This window comes from Lampetra planeri, chromosome 45 (genome assembly GCF_965212315.1).
Source record: "Lampetra planeri chromosome 45, kcLamPlan1.2.h2, whole genome shotgun sequence".
NCBI classification, from domain to species: Eukaryota; Metazoa; Chordata; class Hyperoartia; order Petromyzontiformes; family Petromyzontidae; genus Lampetra; species Lampetra planeri.
Genome location: NC_136151.1, coordinates 3497669 through 3523750, shown reverse-complemented (window position 1 = coordinate 3523750; position 26082 = coordinate 3497669). Strand labels below are relative to the sequence as shown.

At 52.0% G+C, this 26082-nt stretch overlaps 1 protein-coding gene across 2 annotated transcripts in view; it reads right to left on the bottom strand.

Moving 5' to 3' along the window:
• Positions 1–1439: 1439 nt before the first annotated feature.
• RGR (retinal G protein coupled receptor) overlaps positions 1440–26082 on the bottom strand; it is a 60018-nt gene continuing 35375 nt past the window's right edge. Inside the window, exons 1-7 of one of the 2 annotated variants that reach the window (XM_078614715.1) lie at positions 16491–17652; positions 15643–15799; positions 10352–10473; positions 6026–6179; positions 5583–5697; positions 3152–3265; positions 1440–2397 (exon numbers count right to left, since the gene is read on the bottom strand). In XM_078614715.1, the coding sequence (XP_078470841.1) occupies positions 2245–2397; positions 3152–3265; positions 5583–5697; positions 6026–6179; positions 10352–10473; positions 15643–15799; positions 16491–16572 (897 nt within the window). In that variant the 5' untranslated portion in view covers positions 16573–17652 and the 3' untranslated portion in view covers positions 1440–2244. Of the gene's footprint in view, positions 2398–3151; positions 3266–5582; positions 5698–6025; positions 6180–10351; positions 10474–15642; positions 15800–16490; positions 17653–26082 lie in introns of those variants that run through there. The other variant, XM_078614714.1, reaches the window with a different exon arrangement.

Genomic DNA, 26082 nt, shown 5'->3' with positions numbered 1-26082 from the left:
TTTTACTTTTCCTAACAGCTATTTTCATTGGAGTATGACAGGTCAGGCTCTGCCTCCCCTGCCTCCCCTGCCCGCACGTCCCTGCCACCCACCCAGCCATCTGTAGTGTAATAGCGCCGGCTGGTGTACAGCAGCGGCAACTGTGGTGGACAGACCAGAGGTCGCAAACGGGTTTTTATTCCTTACCCGTACCCGGCCGCACCAGGGTCGCAAACGGGTACCCGTACCCGTACCCGGCCGGGTACGGGTAGCCGGGTATCGGGTAGGGTACGGGTATCGGGTACCCAGTTGCGACCTCTGGGACAGACTAAGCACGCCGGGTGCATTGGCAGAGCGGAGGAACTAGGGCAAGGGTCACGGAGGACCTTGTCTGGTGGCCCCTGGAACCTGCTAGCGGGTTTACGAGGGGAGGCCGCGCTGGTAAGATAAAAGGAGTTGTTGCTGTCGTCTTGACTAGATAGTGCTGCTCAAAGTTGTTGGCCATCTCAGTCGGCACCGTCAGTGTTTGACGGTTAGTTTTGTGTACCGGCGAGGCGAAGTAACTGTGGATAGTGTGAAGACGAGACCATGGAAGTTGTTTAATAAAGAAGGTGCCTCCTACAAATCTTGCCTCCGTCTCACTGACACTACACATCCATTCACGTGCTCACTCACTCACCCACTCACCTACCCACTCACCCACCCACCCACTCACCCACCCACTCACCCACCCACCCACTCACCCACTCACCCATTCACTCACTCACCCACTCGCTCACTCACCCACCCACTCACCCACCCACCCACCCACTCACTCACTCACCCACTCACTCACTCACCCACTCACTCACTCACTCACCCACCCACCCACTCGCTCACCCACTCACTCACTCACTCACCCACTCACTCACTCACCCACTCACTCACTCACTCACTCACCCACCCACCCACCCACCCACTCACCCACCCACTCACTCACTCACTCACCCACTCACCCACCCACCCACTCACCCACTCACTCACTCACCCACTCACTCACTCACTCACCCACCCACCCACCCACTCACTCACTCACCCACCCACTCACTCACTCACTCACCCACTCACCCACCCACCCACCCACTCACTCACCAACTCACCCACCCACTCACTCACCCACTCACTCACTCACCCCCCCATCCACTCACTCACCCACTCACCCACCCACTCACTCACTCCCTCACCAACTCACCCACCCACTCACTCACCCACTCACTCACCCACCCACTCACCCATCCACTCACTCACCCACTCACCCACCCACTCACTCACTCACTCACCCACCCACTCACTCACCCACTCACTCACCCACCCACTCACTCACCCACTCACTCACTCACTCACCCACTCACTCACCCACTCACCCACCCACTCACTCACCCACTCACCCACTCACTCACAGTGAGACGAGCCTCGAGAGAGAGATTTACACTGAGACTTTATTCCAAACAGCAGCAGTCGCTGATCGCCAGATTTGGATTGAGGGCCCTAGCTAATTAATACGGGGAGGGGGGAAGGGGGGGGCTAATTAAGGACCTACCCCGTCTCTTCAATTAAATTAATGGGTTAGAGGAGGAGAGTTAGGATACAGGGAGAGCGGGGTTACGGGAGAACCGCTATAATTGGGATCGACCCGTGGTGTTAAATTGGCCACGGTTCGGCTACGGTAATAGATATCAAATAACAGGCGACGTTTCGGGCGATGACCCTTTTTTCAGAGCGCTGTGTCAGCGCCTCCATGTCGGCTGACGACCTCAATCTCTAACGGACCCTCTGGTCTTAAAGGGAACCATGCTCTTAAACGGTACCTATTTTGGTGACCGGTCTTAAAGTGTCCCCTGGTCTTAAAGGGAACTGTTCTTCTCGTCAAGGGTCCCTGTTTTGTGACCCGTCTTTAATGGACCCCCTCCAGCCTTAAAGGAAACCGTGTTCTTAAAGGGTGCCTTTTTTGGTGACCTGCCTTAAAGGGACCCCCTGATCTTAAAGGGACGCCTGCGTATTAAAGAGACCCATTGTGATAAAGGACCCCCTCCGCCCTGTTTGGTGTTAAAGGGACACGTGATGTTTTGGTGATCGGTCTTAAATAGACCCCTGTTCTTAAAGAGACACTCCCCATGGCTGTTACTAAATGCACACCCTTCTCTGGTCGTTGTTATTAAAGGGACATCACTGTGTGTTGTTGATGTTAAAGGGACACGCCCCCTGTGTGTTGTTGTTAAAGGGTCACTACTTGTCCTTGCTGTGCTCTGGGGTCTGCGGCTGCTTGGCGGCGCCCGTGAGCAGAGTCCAGGCTGAGCCACGGAATCCCTGCCCGCCTCCGCCCAGCGAGTAGAGCAGCGCGTTGACGGTTGGAGAAGTCTTAGCCAGCACCGCGGGGATCTGGGGGGGGAAGGTGGGGGGCGGGGGGAGAGGGGGGGAGATTGGGGGGAGATTGGGGAGAGGGGGGGAGAGGGGGGAGAGGGGGGGAAGATGGAGGGAGATTGGGGAGAGGGGGGGGGGAGGAGGGAGATGGGGGGAGGGGGGGGTGGAGAGGAGGGAGATGGGGGGGAGATGAGGGGAGAGGAGGAATATGGGGGGAGAGGGGAGGGGAGAGGAGGGAGATGGGGGTGGAGAGGGGGAGATGGGGGAGAGGGGGGGGGGGAGATGGGGGGGGAGATGGGGGAGAGGGGGGGAATATGAAGGGAGATTGGGGAGAGGGGGGGAGGCAGATGGGGGGAGAGGAGGGAGATGGGGGGGAGAAGTGGGGGAGATGGGGGGGGATGGGGAGATGCAGTTGGGGGAGATAGAGAGGGAGAGAGAGGGAGAGAGAGGGAGGGAGCATGAGACAGACAGAGGTAGGCACGGAGAGTGCATGTGTGGGTGAGTGAGTGTTGAGTGTAGAGATATGGGTGATTGATTTAGTGTAATGATGAGTCAGTGGTGAGTGCAGAGATATGGGTGAGTGAGTGTATAGTGATGGGTGAGTGGTGATTGTAGAGTGATGGGTGAGTGAGTGAGTGGTGAGTGTGGAGAAATATGGGTGTTGAATAAGTGAGCGAGTGGTGAGTCAGTGATAAGTGAGTGAGTGTAGAGAGCCGAGCGAGTACAGAGAGCTGAGTGAGTGGGTGAGGAGCGAGTGGTGAGCGATGCTCACCATGCGGAACTTGGCAGGAATGACGAGGGGGTTGTGGACGCAAGCGAAGAGGCAGAGGGCAGCGTAGGGAGCCCAGCAGAGCACCAGGGAGAGCACGGGGAGAGACGTCCTGAACTGGGAAACAGAGAGACGCATTGAGACAGACTTGACTTTAGCTGTATTAAAAGTCGCATTGAGACAGAGAGAGATACACACACACGGGGAGACTTTAGACTTTTAAACAACTTTTATTGCCGCCAGCAGCAAAAAGCACTGGATGCGATTTCAATATGAAATACACAAAGTCACCAGCAACACAAATTAAAATAAACGCTACACATCGACGCGCTGTGGCGCTAAAAGCACCGCGCACAATACAAAAGAAAAGTCACGTGGTTGTGGTGTCATCGCGCACGCCATGGTGACGAGCGAGCGCTTCAGAAGGTGAACATGAGGGTGCCGTCCACACATGGGGAGAGGGATACGCAGAGAGAGAGAGAGAAACACGTGGGGCAGATACAGGGAGAGAGAGAGAGACACACTCGTGGGAGATACGGGGAGAGAAAGACACGGGGGGAGATACGGGGACAGAGCGAGACACTGTGACAGAGACACGGGGAGATACGGGAAGAGAGAAAGATACGGGGGAGAGAGAGACACGAGGAGAAAGAGACATGCAGTAGGATACGGGGAGAAAGATGCACGGAGAGAGAGAGAGATACGTGAGGAGATATGGGGTAATGTTGTCGTGTCTGTGAGCAATGCCATGGGGGGAAGGCCTATTCCAATCAGCTGTTCCCCACATAGCGCTCTTAGCCACCAAAGCGGCCAACGGGAGTTCTGGATGGGCACGAGGGGCTGGTAACCCCTCAACCTGAAGTTCAGTCACCACGAAAACGTGCACCAAATGTCTAACTAAGTTTTGTGCCAGAGGCCCCGGGGGGGACAGGCGTCTATGACCTCTGCTGGTCAAACCCCATTCGGGAGAGCCAGGAGACTGAACCCGCACCCTCGGGGTTCCTCTCGAAATGGCAAACACCACTGTGAGTCGCCACGTGGATGGTTAAATGCTCACTGTGAAGAAGAGGCTGCTACTCCTCTCTTGGGAGCTGGACTGGTACCACCTGGATCTCTGTGGTATTCAGGAGGTTTTGGTGGACCGGCTCTGACTTCAGTCACCTGGAGGGGTGAAAAGTCCTCTACTCAGGGCAGGAGACTGCCAAACAAGAGGGAGTGGTTCTTTTTCTGAACAAAAGAATGAAGGGGGTGTGGGTGAGCATTTTAACTGTACCAGTTAAAAGGGTAAAAACCTACTATCATATTTTGCCACTGGTAAAAGAGATCTCATAGTGTGGGGTGTGGGTGCTTGGCAGTGAAGCTGCAAGTCCCAGGCTACTGTGGGCTCGTCTCCCCATCAACAAGAGGTGAGGAATGGTGGTGGTTGCTTATGCCCCCACTGAAGATGAACATCAGTAGAGGGATGCAGGCAAGGCCGATGAGTCAGATGCCATCTTTGACCACTTGTCACAGGTGATGGCTAAAGTGGCCCCTCGGGATACTCATCCTGTTGGGTGACTTTAATGTCCGAGTGAGTGATGGAGCTGGCACCTCGGCTGGAGTGATTGGAAGGCATGGGCCAGATCAGCTCAATAACGATGGTAGGAGGCTGCCAAACTTCTGTGCAGCCCATGGGCTTTTAATTACCAACTCGCTGTTCCGGCACCAGCGCATCCACAAAGCATCATGGATACATTCCAGGTCCAAGCAAGAACATCTGCTGGACTATATTGTAACAGAACAGTGGATGCGGGCCCATGTCTGTGACACCAGGACCTACCGTGGCGCTGATCTGCCCACTGACCATCGGCTTGTCATCTGTAAGATGAAGCACCTGCCATTCTTCCACTCCAGTGGTGAGTGTCAATCTAGGATCCCATTCAAACCTAGTGGCCCGGTCTCAGCTAGCTGATGAAAGTTGCAAGCAAGAGAGATACGGGGCAGGAGAGATAGGGGGAGAAAGATATGGGGAAAGAGAAATAGATATGGGGAGAGAGACGCACCGGGAGAGGAACACGGAGAGAGACACGTGGAGAGAGAGATAAATATGGGGAGACTTTTTGACTTTTAAACAACTTTTATTGCCGCCAGCAGCAAAAGCACTGGAAGCGATTTCAATATGAAATACACAAAGTCACCAGCAAACAAAAAGAAAACAAACGTTCCAAATCGACGCGCTGTGGCGCTAAAAGCTCCGCGCACAACACAAAATAAAAGTCACGTGGTGGTGGTGGTTGTGGTGGTCATCGCGCACGCCACGGTGACGAGCGAGCGCTTCAGAAGGTGAACATGAGGGTGCCGTCCACGCTGGTGCAGAGGGCCTTTCCGGCTCCCCAGCGTTCGAAGAAGACGTGCACATCATCAACATGTGTGAGAGAGATGCTGCTGGTCTCACCTTGTGGCCAGTCCTCTTGAACTTGCGCTCCACGGCGTTGTACGACGTGACCATGATGAACACGGGTACCACGAAGTTAAAGAACGCCATGGGCAGTACAAACGAAATGAAGTTCCTAGAGAGAGAGAGAGAGACACACACACAGATAGAGAGAGATAGACAGAGAGAAAGACATGGGGGAAGAGAGACATGAAGACACCATCACTCTCTCTCTCTTCCTTCTCTTCCCTGTTCCTCCCCCTCTTCTCCATACCTCCCCCCCTCTCCCCCCCCCCCCCTTCTCCCCCCCCCACCATCTCCCTCACGCTCTCCACCTCTCCCCGCCCCCTCTCACTCACTCGTCCCCCTGCATGTAGTCCAGTATGCAACATGAGTATAGGGGTTCTCTCCCCCCACGTCTCTGCATCTCCCCCTCTCCCCTTTCCCCCCTCTCTCTCACTCACCCATCCGCCTGCGTGTAGTCCAGGGTGCAGCACGAATGGAGGGGTTCATAGTCGTAGCGGCCCCAACCCAGCAGCGGCATCGCCGCCCAGAACGCGGAACTGAGCCACGTCCAGGCACAGAGGAACACGGCGGTGGACCAGCGGGTCCGGGCTCCTTCACACACAGAGAGAAATAGAGAGAGATATATTTTTAAACCGATTTTTTTTGCTGTCAGTAGCAAAAGTACCGGTTCCAATTTCGATACAAGTCACATCGAATACAGCATCACATGTGCACATAACAAACACTACCCACGGCACATGCACTGCACATGGAACGCACATCACTATACTACGTCGTTACCCACGACACGCGCAACAACTAACCTCGTTAAAAAAGTCAAATAAAGAATGCTGTTTGCACTGGTGCAGAGGGCTTGACCGGCCCCCAACGGTTCAACAAACATATACACCAGAGAACCCCTGGCCTGAGCCAGTGCTTCCCATGCCATACAAAGTGCGTGAGTGACCGGTTCACTCTCATGAGTATCCAGCCCGGAGGCTGGAGAGTTTTGGTCTTGTGCCACAGCACAGATGCTGTGAGGTGATTGGCGATGAGCACTCATCCCCTAAAGGACATCTGTTGAGCGAGGCGTGCCCATGCCAGCAATTTACCCTCAATTACGCTGGGCAGCTTGGTCCAATTCGTCGTGTGGTTTCCCCAGGTAGCCTCCCAGGTACTTGATACCATCAGCCTGCCAACTGACTCCTCCTGGGAGGAAACACAATGCACGCCGCATTGTGACCCCAAACATAGAGCCTCACACTTGGTCCAGTTGACCCTGGCACAAGAGGCCTTCTCGTACACTGCCACTACCTGGCAGAGTGCATACATACCCTGCGCATTGACCACGATGCATGTCGTCTGTGTATGCAGAGACCCTGATGACTGCATTTTCAGGTCCTGGAGCCTTGAAGCCAGACGGAATTTGTCTCAAGTGGCGTAGGTGTGGCTCAATAGACAGGGCATACAGGTGCAGCGAGAGAAGGCATCCCTGTCTGACTCCCGTCATCACAGGAAAAGAGCTACCGAGCGGTTGGTTGATATTCAGGAGACTGCAAATGCCCGTGTACAGGAGCCTCACGTAAGAAATAAATGCCTGGCCAAAGCAGAACGACGCGAGCAGTTTAACCAGGTACTCAGGACTCACTATTAAAAGCCTTCTTCTGATCTAAGAGGAGGCCTGAGTCCATGTCGTGCCTTTCTGCAAGGGAAATTATATATCTGACCATACTGACGTTATCATGTATGCACCGGCCGGGGATACAATATGACTGTTCAGGCTGGATCAGCTGACTCAATATAATCTTGAGACGGTTTGCCAGCACCTCGGAGAATATTTTATAATTGGCCCACAATAGAGGCACGGGTCACCAGTTTTCAATGAGGTGCAGATCACCCCTCTTAGGCAGCAGGGTGACCACCGCTCTCCTGCAGCTGTGGGAGTTCACTCTTCCGCAGGTTATCCATCAACAACTCCAGTAGGCAGGGGCTGAGCTCATCTCAAAAGGCTGCATAAAACTCTACTGGCAGGCCATCAATCCCTGGGGTTTAACCGGATGTGAGCCCTTTCACAGCAGTGTGCAGCTCCTTCAGGGTGACCGGGCTGTCAAGACGCTCCCTTTCAGTGTCCTAGGGGGTAGGGCCTCTGTCAAGCAACTCCTGGACAGCCCTGTCTTGTATGCCTTCAGTAGTAAATAAGTCAGAATATAACTCCCTCACGATCTTAGCAAATTACCTCTCAGATGTGACTGTTTCTCCATCTGGGGGTTGTAACTTTAAAATGTTGTTATTGCTCACTGGTTTATTTTGTAAGCAAAACATTTTGAGGGAGAATCCATTTGTGAGAAGTGCTGCATGTTTTTGCTAACAAAAGGCCGATGCGCATGCTGGTCTGGAAGGTCTTTGGGAAGCCCATCACATCCGGGAAGAAGACCTCGACCTTAACCCCACACTCCTGAAGGTGGACTGCAGAAAATCTTGGATCTCCTATGGCGCATATTCACGATCGCCATTGATTTGTGAGAAGCTCAACTCACTCACGTTGTCGCCTGCATCGAATTCTGCCAATTCGTCATCAGAGTCCCTGTGCACTATCGTTTGTGGCTCAGCAGACTCCTCTTCTTCCGACACAAACATTAGGGCCTCATCCAAATCGGGGTGGCCCTGAGGCTCTAGAGCTACCTCCTCGGGTGAGGTGAACTGGCTGGCACCCTCCAGCACCGTGGCACCATCAGATGCTGCGCTGGCCAGCAGCCGCTCTTGCTCAGAGGCAGCCGAGGCAGCATCCGCTGGTCGGGCCTCTTCCACCATGCCTACCCCCCCTAGGCTGTCATCGACGACACTTGCTGGCATCGCTCGCCCCCCCCCCCCCCCCCAGAAACGTCTAAGACACCGTCCGCTGGAGGTCGTTCCTCGGCCTTCACTGCTTCAGGTGCATCGGGCTCATCATCAGCGGTGACTGCACACTTGGGCCTAGTGGCAGCGCACCCTCCTCTGGCAGGGCTGCCATTTGCGCTACGCTTTCTTCGTGACTCGACTGGTCAAGCCGTCCTCACTTTCAGTTGACGGCTTGGTGCGGTCGTCCACCGAGTCACCGGCCTGCTGCGTGGCTGACACCGCCGCACCCGAAGCACCGCTGCACCTCAGTCGATGCGTACACGGTTTAGATGTGCCCGTCCACTGTATACTTGAGGGTCACATCCCAGTTCAGTGTTACGGTCGTTCAAAATCATGAACGTTCGGCGCTGGAAGGACACGATGTGCACAAGCTTCTGTTGCTGTTCCTTCAAGGGCACCATGATGATGCGGGAGACGATTTTCCCAAAATGCTGCAGATCTCGTTGCAGATCGGCATTTTTTGGGGAAGGGTGGGGCGTTTGAGATGAGGACTTTAACGGCGGGGGAAGCCAGAGGAGTGCACTGCACAAACAGCTCCCCCCTTGACGTCCAAGCGCCGTCTCCACGACGTGCGCCACCAAATCTTCCTTGGCCAGAAACAGGACCACACCACAGTTCATGCGTGAGGCAGCGAGACTGCTTGCCAGACTCACAGAGTCCCCAGCAGGAGCAGGCCCGTCCTCCACACTGACCTCCACTGGAGGAATGAAAATTAGGACATTCTTCCGAGTGAGAGCCTCGTACTTATCATACTGTGCCTTAACGATATAGGAACGGCACCAGTAAAACAAAGGTGATTCGAACAATAGGTACTAAAACAATTAGAGTTGTAAGACGAGAGGAGGGGAAGAGAGAGAACTCGGCCTGTTAACATGAGCAGGCCTGCAGCGTGGCGAGTGCCGTATGGACATAACATCACCAGAAAAACGGAAATAAACAACACCACGACTTACAGTGAAGGAGGGAATATTTGCGGACAGATTTCGACTCCGAGATGAAAATTAAATTGTCCACCAAAGGTGTGTTAACTCTGAGGTGAGGTTAGGATGGAGGAACAACCAGGCCCATTTGGGCAGATAGCAGGGAGCAGCACGAGGACATGTCCACTTCCCAGCGTGCACAGATAGAGTAAGGGCAAAAGACAGACTCAGACACAGAGAGAGGGACTGACCGAAACTCAGAGAGACTCAAAACGACTCAGAGAGAGAGAAACTTGTATATACTCAGAGAGAGACTCAGATAGACTCAGAGGGAGACTCAGAGAGACTCTGAGAGCTAAGGCACGCCCAGGAACAGAGGCACACGGCGGTCGACCAGCAGTTCTGGGCACCTTCACACGTAGAGAGTCAGAAATAGAGTCAGAGAGAGAGACTGAGAGTGAGAGAGGCTCGAGACAGAGAGACAGAAAGACTCAGACAGAGAAAGACTCAGAGAGAGTCAGAGACAGGGATGGATACAGAGAGACAGAGAGATAGTCTAAGACAGAGAAACTGAAAGACAGTCTCAAACATTGAGAGACTCAGAGTCAGAGAGACTCAGAGAGAGACATGGCGAGATTAAATGAGTAAGCAAGTCTGCGCGTGGGCAGGTGAGCAAGTGGGTGATTGAGTGAGTGAGCGAGTGGATAAGTGAGCGAGTGGGTATGTGAGCGAGTGGGTATGTGAGCGAGTGGGTATGTGAGTGAATGGGTGGTAGACGAGTGAGTGAGTAGGTGAGCGAGTGGATAAGTGGGTGAGTGAGTGGGTGAGTGGGTGAGTGAGTGGGTGAGTGGCTGAGTGGGCGATCAAGTGACTGGCTGAGTGAGTAAGTGGGTGAGCGACTGAGTGAGTGAGCGGATGGCTGAATGAGTGAGCGACTGAGCGGGTGAGCGGGTGGGTGAGCATTACGGCAGCAGTGGGTGCTATAGCGGTCCCAGGCGATTGCGGCCATGGTGCTGATGCTGGAGAGTGCTGTCACGAAGCCATGGAAGCCGTGCAGCTGGCAGCCCTCGGGCCCGTATGGCCAGTAGCTGGGGAGAGACGCACAGGAAGAGAGACATGGAGACATGGGGAGAGAGGCACGCAGGGGAGACAAGAGTCACAGGGGGAGAGGGGGACACACGGAGATAGATTCATGGAGATAGAGACACGGGGAGAGAGACACAAGGAGAGACATGGGGGGAGAGGGGACACACAGAGAGAAAGATACACGGGGATGCGGAGAGAGGGAAACACAGGGATAGAAATACATGTGGAGAAAGGGACGGGGAGAGGGAGATGAGAGACAGAGAGAAAGAGCGAGAGACACGGGGAGAGAGAGATATGGGGTGAGAGACACAGCCAGTGGCTGGAGAGACACGGGGATGCAGGGAGATGGGGAGAGAGGAGGACTCGGATTTGAACATGGGGAGAGGGTGAAAGACACGGGGAGCTATTAAATAGCTATTAGAATAATATCGCTCCATTTGATCACTTTATCTGCATCACTTTCTTGCGTCTTATTTTCTCTCAAACACTATTTCTGATCACTTAGGAAAATGTAAAACTCTCCAGTGAGCGATTGTGGGCATCCAGAACTCGAAACGACTATTTCATCGAGAGGGATAAAATGGTGAGATCTTCTTCCGTATGGCTGATTTAAATACAGAGCTACAACTACAATTTCACATTCAGGTGATCAAGCTATATAACCATGTCAGGAGCCAGCGGAGTGTATCGCTGTGATGTCTCATTTGTATGTGTGGATCAGGGCATTGCGTCGTTATATGTTGTACGGTTTGCTCTGGATGACCACAGCTGCACACTACTGGAGTTTTTAAAATTTTCCATTTGTGCATCAGGTGTCCGCATCTGCAGCCATGGTTTTGCAGTGGATGCGGTTTAGGGTGGACCATGAGCTTCGTGGAAGATCAAACCCAAGGATATTCTGCGTTGGGTCTTTCACAACAACGTCGTGTTTGTTTGCGAGTTAAATTTCGATTTAAAGCTTTCGTGACTGCAGGGATTCATCTTCTTGGTTCTTTCGGTAAAGTCACGTAGAAGGGAAATAATAAAATAAAAACTATATAAAACAATAAAATTATCACGACGTTTCGACTGCAACACAAGCAATCATCACCAGTGATGATTTAAAATAAAACAAATAAAAATATTATGTTTTATTTTTATTATTTTATTATTTCCCTTCTACATGACTTTACCGACTTTACTGAAAGAACCAAGAAGATGCGAGTTATTTTTAAATCCATTCAGCTCTCCTCATGGGGGTTGAACTCGCATTATTGAAGCTTAAGCACATAGGGTCCAAAAGGGCTTGCGGCATTACTTCAAGCGATAAAGAGGGACGTTTATTGAGGTCCCGGTGAATGGGAAGGCGGCCATTTTCCTCCATTCATGGAACTTTCCAGAGGGTTGCAGCGTCGTGGCGGATGGGTGGGGAGGAGAGATTTATGACAGCACGGGCAGCCAGGGTGTTGGGGTTGACTTGAGGGTTCCAGTGATACACCACTACATTGCAGTGTTAATTTTGACATCAAGTCGAGTTGGACTACTTCTTATCTATGCTGGTGCAGAGTACTCGGCTACAGAATACACAAGGGCCATCGAGCACTGAGGGTACTGATGCTCCCGAGCTTGTACTTGCCAGTTTCTGGACCAGGTTCGACCCTAGTTTTGGTCTTGGCGTCTACCTTTTTCAGGTGGCTGTCGAAGGTTAGCGTACGGTCGGTCCAGCTTCACTCTCCGAGAGAGGATGGAGTGGGGTCGTGTTACATAGAGTTTTTGCCACAGGTCATTTTTAGAGTGTGCTTGGTGCTCCTATTATCAAGATGAAATGCAGGGATTGTTGTTTTCTGTGGATTTGGCTTGAGCCAACCATTTACAGAAATATCCCCCCATGGTGTTTAGGTCTTGTTGGTTCAGAGTGGATTCGATGTCGTTGAAAGTGGCTGCTTGCGTTGCCTGGGCAAGGTCATCCGCATATACACACACAATGTCGCTCGTGTAGACATTGAAAAGCATTGGTGTGAGGATTAAACCTTCTGGCAATCCATTGTTGAGGAACCAGGTTGAGCTGGATTTGTCGTCCCGTATAGACGCACAGTCGCCTAAGCTGCTCAGCATCGTCGATATCAGGGCGTATTGTTTCGAGGCAGGAAATGGCCCATGTGAGCGTCAACATCAAGCCCCTTAATCCAGAACCGTGTCAGAGGCTGATGAAAAGTCCACGAAGGCTACAAGGGGCCAAAACTTGGTCACAGCAGCTGCATCTGTGTCCAGGCCATAATCCTGCTTGTTCTTTCAGGATCACAGACTCCACGAGGGGACCGATTTCCCAGAGGATGATGTGTTCCAGGAGGTTCTAGATCATGTACAGTAGTGCTATCAGTCTATTGCTTCCCGGGTCGTTGGTTGGCTTGCCCGGTTTGGGTATACCAATGACCATTGCCTCCTGCCATGCTTTTCAAATGCATCCGGTTTTACATGTTTTTGGTGTACAGTTTTGCCAGCCATTGGAGTCCTCTAGGGCCTAAGTGATGGAGAAATTCTGGGGGGTGGATACCATCTCTGCCTGCAAGCCTTGCCTTTCTTAATTGCAGCCAGACCCCTCCCTCACATCCTCAGTGCCGATTAGCACCCCTCACCTCCAATGAGCACGGTTGGCTACGTATGGTACGAAATAAATTCCAACATAGTACATTCATACATAATTGATGATGGATCTCTCGCTTGATGTTTTTTGCCGAGCGTTTTTTTTGTGTTCTCCACTAGTTTGGGGGCTACAGAGTTGGAGTCTTGCTGTCCGGTATTCTCTGCTGGGTTAGCAGCACTCACGCCCAGGTACAGCGGCTGGAGTGTGGGAAATCGAGGGCCTTCAATGCACTCAATCTACCGCTGGCATCTGCCTGGCCGAGTCTAAAGACTCTAGCAGGGCCCTTCCAACCTGTGGGCTGCCCGACTGGTTGTACTGTGGGAGCAGGTCCTGGGTCTGTTTTATCCAGCAAGGGAGTGGATTATATTTCCAGAAGCCTTGGAGGATACTCTTCTTGGCAGCTGCAGTAAGGAGGCCAACAAAATGGTGATAGCATTCCGATCTCGTGGGCATTCGACTCACTGCTTTCTCTACAGTTTCCTTATAATGGTCCCAGTTAGCTTTGACCGGGTTCCACCTTGATAGTAGTTTTGACACAATCACGGGGATTTTGATGGCAATATGCGTGATGAAGGGCCCCATGCTGACTTTAGGTTAAGCTTGGAAGTATTTTGTGGGATACGTGAAGTGTGCTCCCACTTTGATCTTTGGAAACAAAGGCGAGGTCTGGGTTGCAGTCGCGTTGCCAGCGAGCAGAATGGAAAGTTGATCACTGCTTGGGATCGAAAACCATATTGCAGATCTTCGGCGGGCATCCAGTCGGTGAGGTCTTCACCATCAGCCTGATCTCCTGGATAGCCCCCACATTGTACGATGGCTGTTAAAGTTACTGACGTATAGGCCTGGGATTAGTGCACTTGGGAGCGCTGGCTTTGGCCATATTTAATTAGAGCCTTTGTCCACGTTGGCGGTGTGCAGCTTCCCCCTATCTCGATGCTGATGGTGTAGGTGGCTTCTTTTTCAGTTGGTGGGAAGGTGTAGAACTCTGCGCTGGTGTTCTTCATGTATATGCGGTCAAGCCATATTTGGGGTGGTTAGTGCCTACAGTCGTTAGGTTGTATATCCGTGGATGTGGTATTGCGACTGGCATCCGAGACATGGGTTTTCTTGGAGCTTCAGAACATCAACATTATGTGGGCACTTCGCCTGAGAGGGTCCCTCAATATTAAGTTGTAGGTCCCATGGCCTATCTGGCGTTGTCATTGTTTGGCCCGGAAGAGGGGCTCACTGGCATGGCTTAGCATTGTTGTTGTTGTTGTGGAGACCGGGAGATCGATGACGATTGATGTTCGGTTGGCGCGTTGATGGCATTCATCTTGCTTTCTGACTTAACAAAAGAGTGGGCCGAGTGATGGCTGCCATGGGGTAGTGATAGGGGTTGGGGTAGTGATAGGGGTTGGGGTAGTGATAGGGGTTGGGGTAGTGATAGGGTTATGGTAGTGATAGGGGTTGGGGTTATGATAGGGGTTGGGGTAGTGATTAAAGATTTTGTTTGTTTGTTAGATTATAAATATAAATGTGTCATTAACCCACCACCACCCAACACAGCCAATCCGTAATGTTTGTCACTTAAACAAAACGTGCCAGTTAGTGGCTACTTCAGTACTAACCGGTTGTGTGTTGGAGACTAAACCCACAGCATTTACAATTTGAGTCACTGAACATTTTGCTGGTGATTACTACAACCAGCTTCATCAGGCAATGTGTCAGAATGGCAAATCGCCTCTCTCTGCCATGTCTCTGTACTTCCCCGTGTATCTCTCTCCCTGTCTATATCACCCCGTGTCTCTCTACCTGTGGATCTCGATCCCCGTATCTCTCTCCCCGTGTCTCTTTCCCCTCTCTAACTCTCTCCGTGTCTCTCCCTCTCAGGGGCCTGCTCAAGGCGCGACTCCGGCTGGAGTACGAATACCGCACACATGCCGGTGATGTGCGCGTCTTCTTCGAATGCTGGGGGGGGGGCGGAAAAGCCCTTTGTACCAGCGTGGACGGCACCCTCGTGTTCACCTGCTGAAACGCTCGTTCGTCACCGTGGCACGCGCGATGACCACCACCACGTGATTTTTATTTAGTGTTGTGCGCGGCGCATTTAGCGACAGCACATGGATTGATAGTGTTTGTTATTTGTTTGCTGGTGACTATTTCGTATTGGAATCGCCTCCAGTGCTGTTGCTGCTGGCGGCAATAAAAGTTGGTTAAAAGTCTCTCTCCTCATGTCTCTCTATCCCCCTCTCTCTAACTCTCCCCGTGTCTCTCTCTTTTTTTTTACTATCAGAGGAAACAAGAAGATGCTCGGTGTATTCGGCACTTTGCTTCGTTCATGATTTCTGTTTTTTTTTAATGCTTTGCTTTACGTAACCCCCCCCCCTTTTTAAATGAAAGATTTAACAAAATATTTTTCACTCTGCTCTCCTTACCCCTTCCCTCTCTCTCGACCCCCCTCTCTCTGTACCCCCTCTCTTCCTACTCCATGTCGCTCTCTCTCTCGCTCTCTCTCGCTCACTCTCTCGCTGTCCTCTCTCTCCGTGTGCCTCTCTCGGTCTCTCACCGCAGGAAGGAGGACATGGCTGCGATGAACGCATTGGAGCAGACCCCCAGGTCGGCCAGGCTCAGGTTGAGCAGCAGCAGGTGGCTGGGGGTGCGGGCGTCGCTCACGCAGAGGAACGTGAGGAGGGTGAGGCCGCAGAGGACGAAACCCAGCAGAGCTACACACGGAGAGACGGGAGAGAGACATACACGGAGAGAGAAATATGGGGAGAGAGACACGGAGAGAGAGACACGGGGAGAGAGATGGGGAGAGATAGATGGGGAGAGACACGAACTGGGAAAGAGAGACACGGGGAGAGAGACACACTGGGAGAGAGAGACACAGGAAGACACGGCTATAATCGCATTAAGAAGTCTATAGAATGTGGAGGTTAATGCAAAACAGCAAGAATTAAGGTAAATGCACAGGGGGTCCCCGAGAGGTTTCCAAAGGGGATATAAAGGTGTTACTAAAGGGATACAAAGGCGGTCCTGAACGGTATATTATTAAGGGGGGTACCATTGACGAGTGCACGTATCGACCCCTATAGAACACAGACAGGGAGTAGAGAGGGGAGGAGGGGGCTGGGTGGGGGGGCTGTGTGGGGGATGAGGGGGTCGACTCCACGACCTCCTGTATACCAGGCGAGGTAGTTAACATATCGCAGGATCCGGGATCAAACCTATAATCTTCTGCATACCAGGCGAAGTAGTTAACATCTCCGAGCCACCGTCACGCTCCAAAGGTAGTCCTGGAGAAGAGGGGTTATGGGGGGGGGGGGGGGGCTGGGGGTTGGGGGGGGGGCTGAGGGGTTGGGGGGGGGGGCTGAGGGGTTGGGGGGGGAATCTGTGGGGGGGTGGAAGTCGAACCCTCGATGAGGAGCGCCGTGCCGAAGGCGAACACCTCCAGCTCCGTGAAGCCCTCGGGCAGCGGGTGGGACAGACTCATCATGATTTCTCCTGCTGCTGCCGCTGCTGCCGCCGTCTCTGCGACGACGATGGCCAATCAGGGACCGGCGATCAGCGGACACGGCCAATTGGGGACCAGCGGTGTCAGGGACCGGCAAGTAGGCGTTGAGCCAATCAGGGATCGGCTGATTCGGCCAATCGGAGATCGGCAATCAGTTTAGAGGAAATCAGTTATCGGTAATAGGGCCAATCAGGGATCAGCGATCAGTGTAGAGCTAATCAGAGATCGGCTATACGGCGAATGAGAGATTAGCGATCCGTGTAGATCCAATCAGAGATCAGAAATTAGTTTTGCGATAAGAAATGGGGAAATTAGGTAGGGCCAATCAAAGAGGAGTCAATTAGGTAGCCACAGCCAATGGGAGGTGAGGAGACAGAGAGAACAGCCAATCGTTGACGAGCAATTAGCCAACCAAACAGCAGAGATCAGTTAGACATAGAAAGAGCAAATCAGAAAGGAGAAGATCAGAGGCAGCCAATCAAAAGCAAGTGATGAGTGAATCAGCCACAGCCAATCAGAGTTCAGGCAGGAGCGTTGGTGAGAAGAGACAGCCAATCAGGGATGGGCAAAAACAATGACAACGGCCAGAGATGATTAATTTTAGGATTTTACTTCGAGGAAAAAATAAAAAGTTTTTTGTAAACTGGAGGAGAGTATCCTTCCAAAGGGTTAAATTACGAAAAAAATCCGTCAGCAGTTTCCGAGCTGCCTGTTATGCCATTTATAGCGCCCCAGTAACCACCAACAACAACATCGGTAAGGAATGATTTGTTTTTGTAAAAAAAAAGAATGCGATCACAACGAAGCGCGATTTAAAACCTTCCTGCCACGTCGTTAATAGATTTTTTTTAGAGACGAAATCAATGGATTTGTAACGGAAAAATCTATAAAAAAAAACGAAAATTATTAACGATAAAAATGACAACCCCAAGCGAGACACCGCCGTCACGTGACTTCAAGTGGAGGAGAAGAAGAAAAAAAACCACAACCGTCGTGGCGCGCGCTCTTATAAAGACCGCGGTCACGTAGGCACCACCCCCCACCCACCACCGTTACGGTGACCAATCAGCGAAGGCTATGACCCCGACTCATCTGCATAGGAGCCGGCCCACTCCCATTCAAGTCGACGGAGGGGGATTCAGCCTCTGAGGTTCCGCCCATTCCCCCGGGTAAGCTCCGCCCCCCTTCCCTCCTCGCCCTCCTAGCCCGCCCCCTCTAAATCCTCCGAGTTTGATGCAATGATATCTTGATTGGTAATATCATCAGCGGGAAGCGAATCAATATCATAGCTGTCAACCCATACGATTTACCCCGTATTCTTGAACAGGGAAAGTCAGTTTTCAGGTCCATACTGATCAGGAGTTGACAGGTATGTAGCGGTGAGTGTACGAGTGGTGAGTGCACTAGTTGTGAGTGTACTGGTGGTGATTGTAGTGATTGAGTGTACTAGTGGTGAGTGTACTAGTGGTGAGTGTACTAGTGGTGAGTGTACTGGTGGTGATTGTAGTGATTGAGTGTACTAGTGGTGAGTGTACTAGTGGTGAGTGTACTAGTGGTGAGTGTACTAATGCTGAGTGTACTAGTGGTGAGTGTAGTGATGAGTGTACTAGTGGTGAGTGTACGAGTGGTGATTGTAGTGATGAGTGTACTAGTGGTGAGTGTAGTGGTGAGTGTACTGGTGAGTGTACTAGTGGTGAGTGTACGAGTGGTGATTGTCTATTTGTTTGTGTTTCTCCCTTGTGATGGGACTTTGTAGGATGAACTTTGAGATTTATAAGGGCACGGGGTGGCCAATAAGGTCTGAATTGGCCTGTAATAAGGTAGAACACTGATAAGGGGTTGACCGGTATGCAATATCAAGATAATCAGCAGCATCATCATCAGCAGCAACATTAGCAGCAGCAGCAGGAGAATCAATATCATCATCAGCGACATCATCAACATCGTGATCATCAGCAGCATCATCGGCATCATTATCAACAGAATCAATTGCAGCAGCAAGGGAATCAATATCAACATCAGCATCTTCATCAGTAATATTATCAGCAGCAACATCATCTGCAGCAGCGGGAGAATCAATATCAGCATCAGCATCGTGATCGTCAGCATCGTTAGCAAAATCAGCATCATCAGCAGCAAATAATCAGCAGCATCATCAGCAGAATCATCAACAGCATCATCAGTAGAATCATTATCATCAGCATCATCAGCAGAATCATTATTATCATCAGCGGAATCTGAGAAAAGGAGCTTTATAGTTTATGGGATTTTTCCAGTCTAAATAGAGATTCTAAATGATCATCATTTGCCTCATCATCAGCAGCAGGTGATCATAACATCATCAGCATCATCATAGCGAGTTAGAAAGAATTTATAGAGAGTTTAGAGAGAGTTAGAGAGAGTTAGAGAGAGTTTATAGAAAGTTTAGAGAGAAAAGGAGTGTGGACCAATCAACTTCAGAGACAGTGCATATCATTATCATTATCAGAGTTGTTTATTTTTGTTTGCATTTTGACTGCTTGTGTTGTGGTTATTGCAAACATGATGCCTTGTATAAAGGTGTCAGTTTTTGTACCAGTTGAAAGGGTAAAAACCTATTACAGTGATACCTCGGTTCACGAACGCTTCGGTTCACGAACAACTCGGTTCACGAACAGTCAGTTCACGAATTAAGTTCGTGAACCGAGGTATCACTGTACTATATTTTGCCACTGGTAAAGGAGGTCTCATAAAGTTTAGAGAGAGTTAGAGGGAGTTATAGAGAGTTTAGAGAGAGTTTATAGAGAGTTTATAGAGAGAGTTGAGAGATTTTAGAGAGAGTTAGAGAGAGTTAGACAGAGTTTAGAAAGAATTTAAAGAGAGAGAGAGAGCGCGCGTGGGAGAGAGTGAGAGTTCAGACAGATCCAAGGGAGAGTTCAGAGAGAGAGCGAGCGAGAGAAAGAAAGAAAGAGCTCTAATCTAATCCTATTGATTCTCTCTCCCCATTCTCCCCATTCTCCCCACTACCCCCCCCCCCCTTACTCCCACTAACACTGACCCCTCTGTGTCTCGCGAAACTAATTGCCGCCAAATATTTAATGGGCAGCGAAGTGGACAAAGTTAAAGACGAAGCACCCCCCCCCCCGCGCGATCCCTGATTAGCCAAATGCTCCCATGGGTTTGGGGATAGCGAACACAGTCTTGTATTTTTTTCATCCCCGGCCGCCTTTGTTAACTACCTGGTATACAGAAGGACGTGGGTTTTCTGTTTGCACATAGTCACTTGAAGATGTTTTCTTGTTCATGTTTTCGTTTTTTGTTTGTTGCGGTTGCACCCGATTCAAGAGCCGAATGGCTCACAGGGCTATACCAAATAAATGAAACTGAAAACTGAAACTACCTCGCCTGGTATACAGGAGACCGTGGGTTCCATCCCGGACCTTGCAAGATGTTAACTACCTCGCCTGGTATACAGAAGTATGTGGGTTCCATCTCGGACCTTGCAAGATGTTAACTACCTCGCCTGGTATACATAAGGCTGTGGGTTCCATCCCGGACCTTGTGAGACGTTAACTACCTCGCCTGGTATACAGGAAGGCCGTGGGTTCCATCCCGGACCTTGCAAGATGTTAACTACCTCGCCTGGTATACAGAAGGACGTGGGTTCCATCCCGGACCTTGCGAAATGTTAACTACCTCGCCTGGTATACAGGAGACCGTGGGTTCCATCCCGGACCTTGCAAGATGTTAACTACCTCGCCTGGTATACAGAAGTATGTGGGTTCCATCCCGGACCTTGCAAGATGTTAACTACCTCGCCTGGTATACATAAGGCTGTGGGTTCCATCCCGGACCTTGTGAGACGTTAACTACCTCGCCTGGTATACAGGAAGGCCGTGGGTTCCATCCCGGACCTTGCAAGATGTTAACTACCTCGCCTGGTATACAGAAGGACGTGGGTTCCATCCCGGACCTTGCGAAATGTTAACTACCTCGCCTGGTATACAGGAGGACGTGGGTTCCATCCTGGATCCTGCGAGATGTTAACTACCTCGTCTGGTATACAGGAAGGTCGTGGGTTCCATCCCGGACCTTGCGAGATGTTAACTACCTCGCCTGGTATACAGGAAGGCCGTGGGCTCGATCCCCCCCCCTCCCCTGCCAGTGTGTCCGACGAAATTGCGATATAAAGCTGAGTCGCCCTAGGGGGACGGGTCACCAGGACTGGGTGCAGATGTTCGCTGCCACTTAGGGTGGTGTTGGTGGCCGTGAGTGGGGAATAGAACTCGGGTCCCTGGCGGGTTAGAGGCGCAACGCTCGCCCAATTATTCACTCAGCTACGCACTCACTCATCCACTCACTCAGCCACTCACTCTTCCACTCACTCAGCCACTCACTCAACCACTCACTCATCCACTCACTCAGCCACTCACTCATCCACTCACTCAGCCACTCACTCAGCCACTCACTCAGCCACTCAATCATCCATCCACTCACTCAGCCCCTCACTCACTCAGCCACTCACTCAGCCACTCACTCAGCCACTCAATCATCCATCCACTCACTCAGCCCCTCACTCACTCAGCCACTCACTCACCAATTAAATCACTCACTCATCCACTCATCCACTCACTCACCCACTTATTCACTCAGTCAACCACCCACACACTAACCTATTCACTCACCCATCCACTAATCCACTCACCCATCTACTTATCAACCAACTCACTCACTCACTCCCCCACTCACCCATTCATGCACCCACCCACTCATTGCTCACTCACTCTCTTACTCACCCATTCACTTACCCACTCACCCACGAAATCATACACTCAGTCTCTAACTGACACAAATTCAAAAATCCCCCATGTAGCCTACACAGTGTTGCCAGCGAGCTCATATGAAAGTTGGCACGGCTCAATGCTGTTGCTGATGATGATGCCGCTGATGACGATGATGATGTTGAAGTTACTGATATTGATTATGGTGATGGTGCTGATGAGTTTCACGCTCATGATGCTGTTGTTGCAGATGATTATGTTTCTGCTGCTGCTGATGATGTTGCTGATGATGAGTCTAATGCTGATGATGCTGTTGTTGCTAATGATTATGTTTCTGTTGCTGCTGGTGATGATGTTGCTGATGCTGATGCTGCTGTCACGCGGAACTCAGAGCCCAGAAAATCTGTCCCGCGTGAGAGAGATAATCTCTGCAGAGAGAGGGGCAGAGAGAGGGGGAGGGAGAGGGGGAGGGAGAGCGAGATGGTGAGGGGAGAGGGGGGAGAGGGAAGAGTGCGTGGGTGGGTGTGTGAGTGGGTGGGTGAGTGGGTGAGTGCGTGAGTGGGTGAATGAGTGAATGTATGGGTGAGTGGGTGGGTGAGTGCGTGAGTGGGTGAATGAGTGAATGGATGGGTGAGTGGGTGGGTGAGTGCGTGAGTGGGTGAGTGGATGGGTGAGTGGCTGGGTGGGTGGGTGAGTGGGTGGGTGGGTGGGTGAGTGGGTGGGTGGGTGAGTGGGTGAGTGGGTGGGTGAGTGCGTGAGTGGGTGAATGAGTGAGTGGGTGGGTGAGTGGGTGGGTGAGTGCGTGAGTGGGTGAATGAGTGAGTGGATGTGTGAGTGGGTGGGTGAGTAGGTGGGTAAGTGAGTAGGTGAATGAGTCGGTGGTTGAGTGAGTTAAGGAGTGGTTTGGTGGGTGAGTGGGTGAGCGAGTGAGTGGACGAGTGGCTGAATGGGTGGGTGGGTGAGTGGGTGGGTGAGTGGGTGGGTGGGTGAGTGGGTGGGTAGGTGGGTAAGTGAGTAGGTGAATGAGTCGGTGGTTGAGTGAGTTAAGGAGTGGTTTGGTGGGTGAGTGGGTGAGCGAGTGAGTGGACGAGTGGCTGAATGGGTGGGTGGGCGAGTGGGTGAATGAGTGGATGGGTGTGTGGGTGGGTGAGTTCGTGAGTGGATGGGTGAGTGCGTGAGTGGGTGAATGAGTGAGTGGATGGGTGAGTGTGTGAGTGGGTGGGTGATTGCGTGAGTGGGTGAATGAGTGAGTGGGTGGGTGAGTGGGTGGGTGAGTAGGTGGGTAAGTGAGTAGGTGAATGAGTAAGTGGTTGAGTGAGTTAAGGAGTGGTTTGGTGGGTGAGTGGGTGGGTGAGCGAGTGAGTGGACGAGTGGCTGAATGGGTGGGTGGGCGAGTGGGTGAATTAGTGGATGGGTGTGTGGGTGGGTGAGTTCGTGAGTGGATGGGTGAGTGCGTGAGTGGGTGAATGAGTGAGTGGATGGGTGAGTGCGTGAGTGGGTGGGTGATTGCGTGAGTGGGTGAATGAGTGAGTGGATGAGTGAGTGGGTGGGTGAGTGGGTGGGTGAGTGCGTGAGTGGGTGAATGAGTGAGTGGGTGGGTGAGTGGGTGGGTGAGTAGGTGGGTAAGTGAGTAGGTGAATGAGTCGGTGGTTGAGTGAGTTAAGGAGTGGTTTGGTGGGTGAGTGGGTGAGCGAGTGAGTGGACGAGTGGCTGAATGGGTGGGTGGGCGAGTGGGTAAATGAGTGGATGGGTGTGTGGGTGGGTGAGTTCGTGAGTGGATGGGTGAGTGCGTGAGTGGGTGAATGAGTGAGTGGATGGGTGAGTGTGTGAGTGTGTGAGTGTGTGAGTGGGTGGGTGATTGCGTGAGTGGGTGAATGAGTGGATGAGTGAGTGAGTGGGTGGGTGAGTGAGTGGGTGAGTGGGTGGGTGAGTGCGTGAGTGGGTGGGTGAATGAGTGAGTGGGTGGGTGAGTGGGTGGGTGAGTGGGTGGGTGAGTGGGTGGGTGAGTGCGTGAGTGGGTGAATGAGTGAGTGGATGTGTGAGTGGGTGGGTGAGTAGGTGGGTAAGTGAGTAGGTGAATGAGTCGGTGGTTGAGTGAGTTAAGGAGTGGTTTGGTGGGTGAGTGGGTGGGTGAGCGAGTGAGTGGACGAGTGGCTGAATGGGTGGGTGGGCGAGTGGGTGAATGAGTGGGACTATATAGCGACGAAACAGAGGAAGCGGGCCTATGTCTTAGACACGAGGACCTACCGTGGAGCTGATCTGCCCATTGACCATCGACGTGTCATCTGTAAAATGCGCCTGACATACAGGCAGTCATCGACTTACGAACACTCGACTTACAAACTCCTGCACTTACGAACCAGCTTCCATGAAATGTCGATGTTTTCTAATATCATCTTAAAACGCGAACTCGCACTTATAAGGTGAACTGCGGATAATTATTTTGTACAGCGGAGCGATCCCCCGCGAGATGTCACGAGTCAGCCTCGCGCTGGGAGTGACTGTATGTGTGTGTGTGCGTGCACGTTCCCCATGTGTGTGTATCTGTGTGTGTGCGTGCCCCGTGTCTGTCTGTGTGTGTCTGTGTGTGCCCCACGTGTGTGTCTGTGTGTGTGTATGTGTGTGTGGCAAAAACAACCCCCTACCTCCTCGCAGTGCCGGACGGGCAACGCTGTCGTGGGCAGCGCTGTGGTGGGGAGGGCCAATTCCGATTGGCCTCTCCCCTCATAGCGTCTGTGACCGCGACAGTGGCTAAATGGGGGCTCTGGACGGGTGTGAGGGGCTGGTAACCCCTCCACCTTCAATAAATTACCACTAAACCACGACTAAAATATCAAACTAATAAGCATGTGCCGGAGGCCCCGGGGGGCCAGGCGTCTATAATGTCTCCTGGCCAAACCCCATCTGGTGGAGCCATGAGATTGAATCTTTACATTCGAGGCTCCTCCAGAAACAACGACAAGCCACTACAGATGGCCACGTGGAATGTTCGAACTCTCACTGTGGAGGAGAGGCTGCCATTCCTCTGTCGGGAGCTGGACCGGTACCACTTGGATTTCTGTGGCATTTAGCAGGTCCGGTGGACCGGCTATGGCTCCTGTCACCATGAAGGGTGGACAATCCTCTACTCGGGGCAGGAGACTACCAAACAACAGGGTGTGGCTCTTCTTCTGAACAAAAGAAAGAAGGGGGCGTAGGAGCGTGGCGGTGAGGTGTGGGAAGCTGTAAGCCCCAGGCTACTTTGGGCTCGCCTTCCCATCAACCGGAGGCGAGGAGTGGTGGTTGTGGTTACTTATGCCCCCACCGAAGACGAACATCTGTGGAGGGATGCAGGCAAGGCCGACGAGTCAGATGCCTTCTATGACCCCCTGTCACAGGTACTGGCTAAAGTGGCCCCTCGGGATAAAGTCATCGTGTTGGGTGACTTTAATGCCCGAGTTGGTCATGATGCTGGCACCTGGCCTGGCGTGATTGGAAGGCATGGGCCAGATCAGCTCAATAACAACGGTAGGAGGCTGCTAGATTTTTGTGCAGCCCATGGGCTTGTAATTACCAACACGCTGTTCCGGCATCAGTGCATCCACATAACATCATGGATGCATGCCGGGTCCAAGAAAGAACATCTGCTGGACTACATAGTGACTGATCAGCGGATGCGAGCCCATGTCCTTGACACCAGGACCTACCGTGGAGCTGATCTGCCCTCTGACCATTGACTAGTCATCTGTAAGATGCGCCTGCCATTCTTCCACTCCGGTGGTGGGTGCACACCCAAGACCCCATTCCAGCCTAAGGTGGCCTGGTCTCAGTTAGCTGATGAAAGTTGCAAGCGAAAATATCCTCATCGCTTGCGGCTGGGGTTGGCATCGTCCCCCACTCCTCCTGATATCGAGGGTAAATGGGCGAGGTTTAGGACTGTGACTCATGCACCTACAATGGCTGCTTTGGGTACGCGGTCCAGACTTCCCCAGAGATCCTGGCTGACAGAGGAGGTGTTCAGGATGGTTGAGAAAAAGCGACAGGCCCACTCTAATCGTCTACAGCATCCCACGGTAGAGAATGAGGAGGCTTATCGCAGCCTTTGCTCGGAGGTTCGGAGAGCCATGAGGCGCTGCAAGGATGGGTGGTGGTCGCGGGTTGCTGAGGAGATGGAGTCTGCCTCAGTGGCCCACGATCACAAATCCCTATTTAACTCCATCAAAAAAGTAACCTGCAGCGCCACACCTATTACCATCATTAGGGGAAAACACGGTGATCCAATCTCCGACCCCCAGGAACAGGTTTGCATATTTGCTGATCATTTCTGTGAGGTCATGTGGGAGAAGAAATCCCTCAGCCAGGAAAACATCATTGCACACAGTGGGGATGACCCTGTTGAGGCTGCGGTGCCTAAAATATTGGAAAAAGAAGTCACCCGCTGTGAGTGGCTGGCTGAGGTGCCATCTGTTGAGGAAGTACCGAAGGCGATCCAGAGTCTGAGACCAGGAAAGGCACTGGGCAGAGATGTTCATGTTTTTAGTTTTTTGTTTGTTGCGGTTGCACCCGATTCAAGAGCCCTACCTAATAAATGAGGTCTCATTCCGAATCAATTGAGCGGCAATATATTTTCATCGGTTGCGTAACGCTGTGTGGAAGCTGCCTGGTCTGTCGCTCCACACAAAGCTTCAGGTATTCTCGGCCACAGTCATTCCCTCCCTTCTCTACGCTTGCGAAATGTGGACCCCCCCAAATG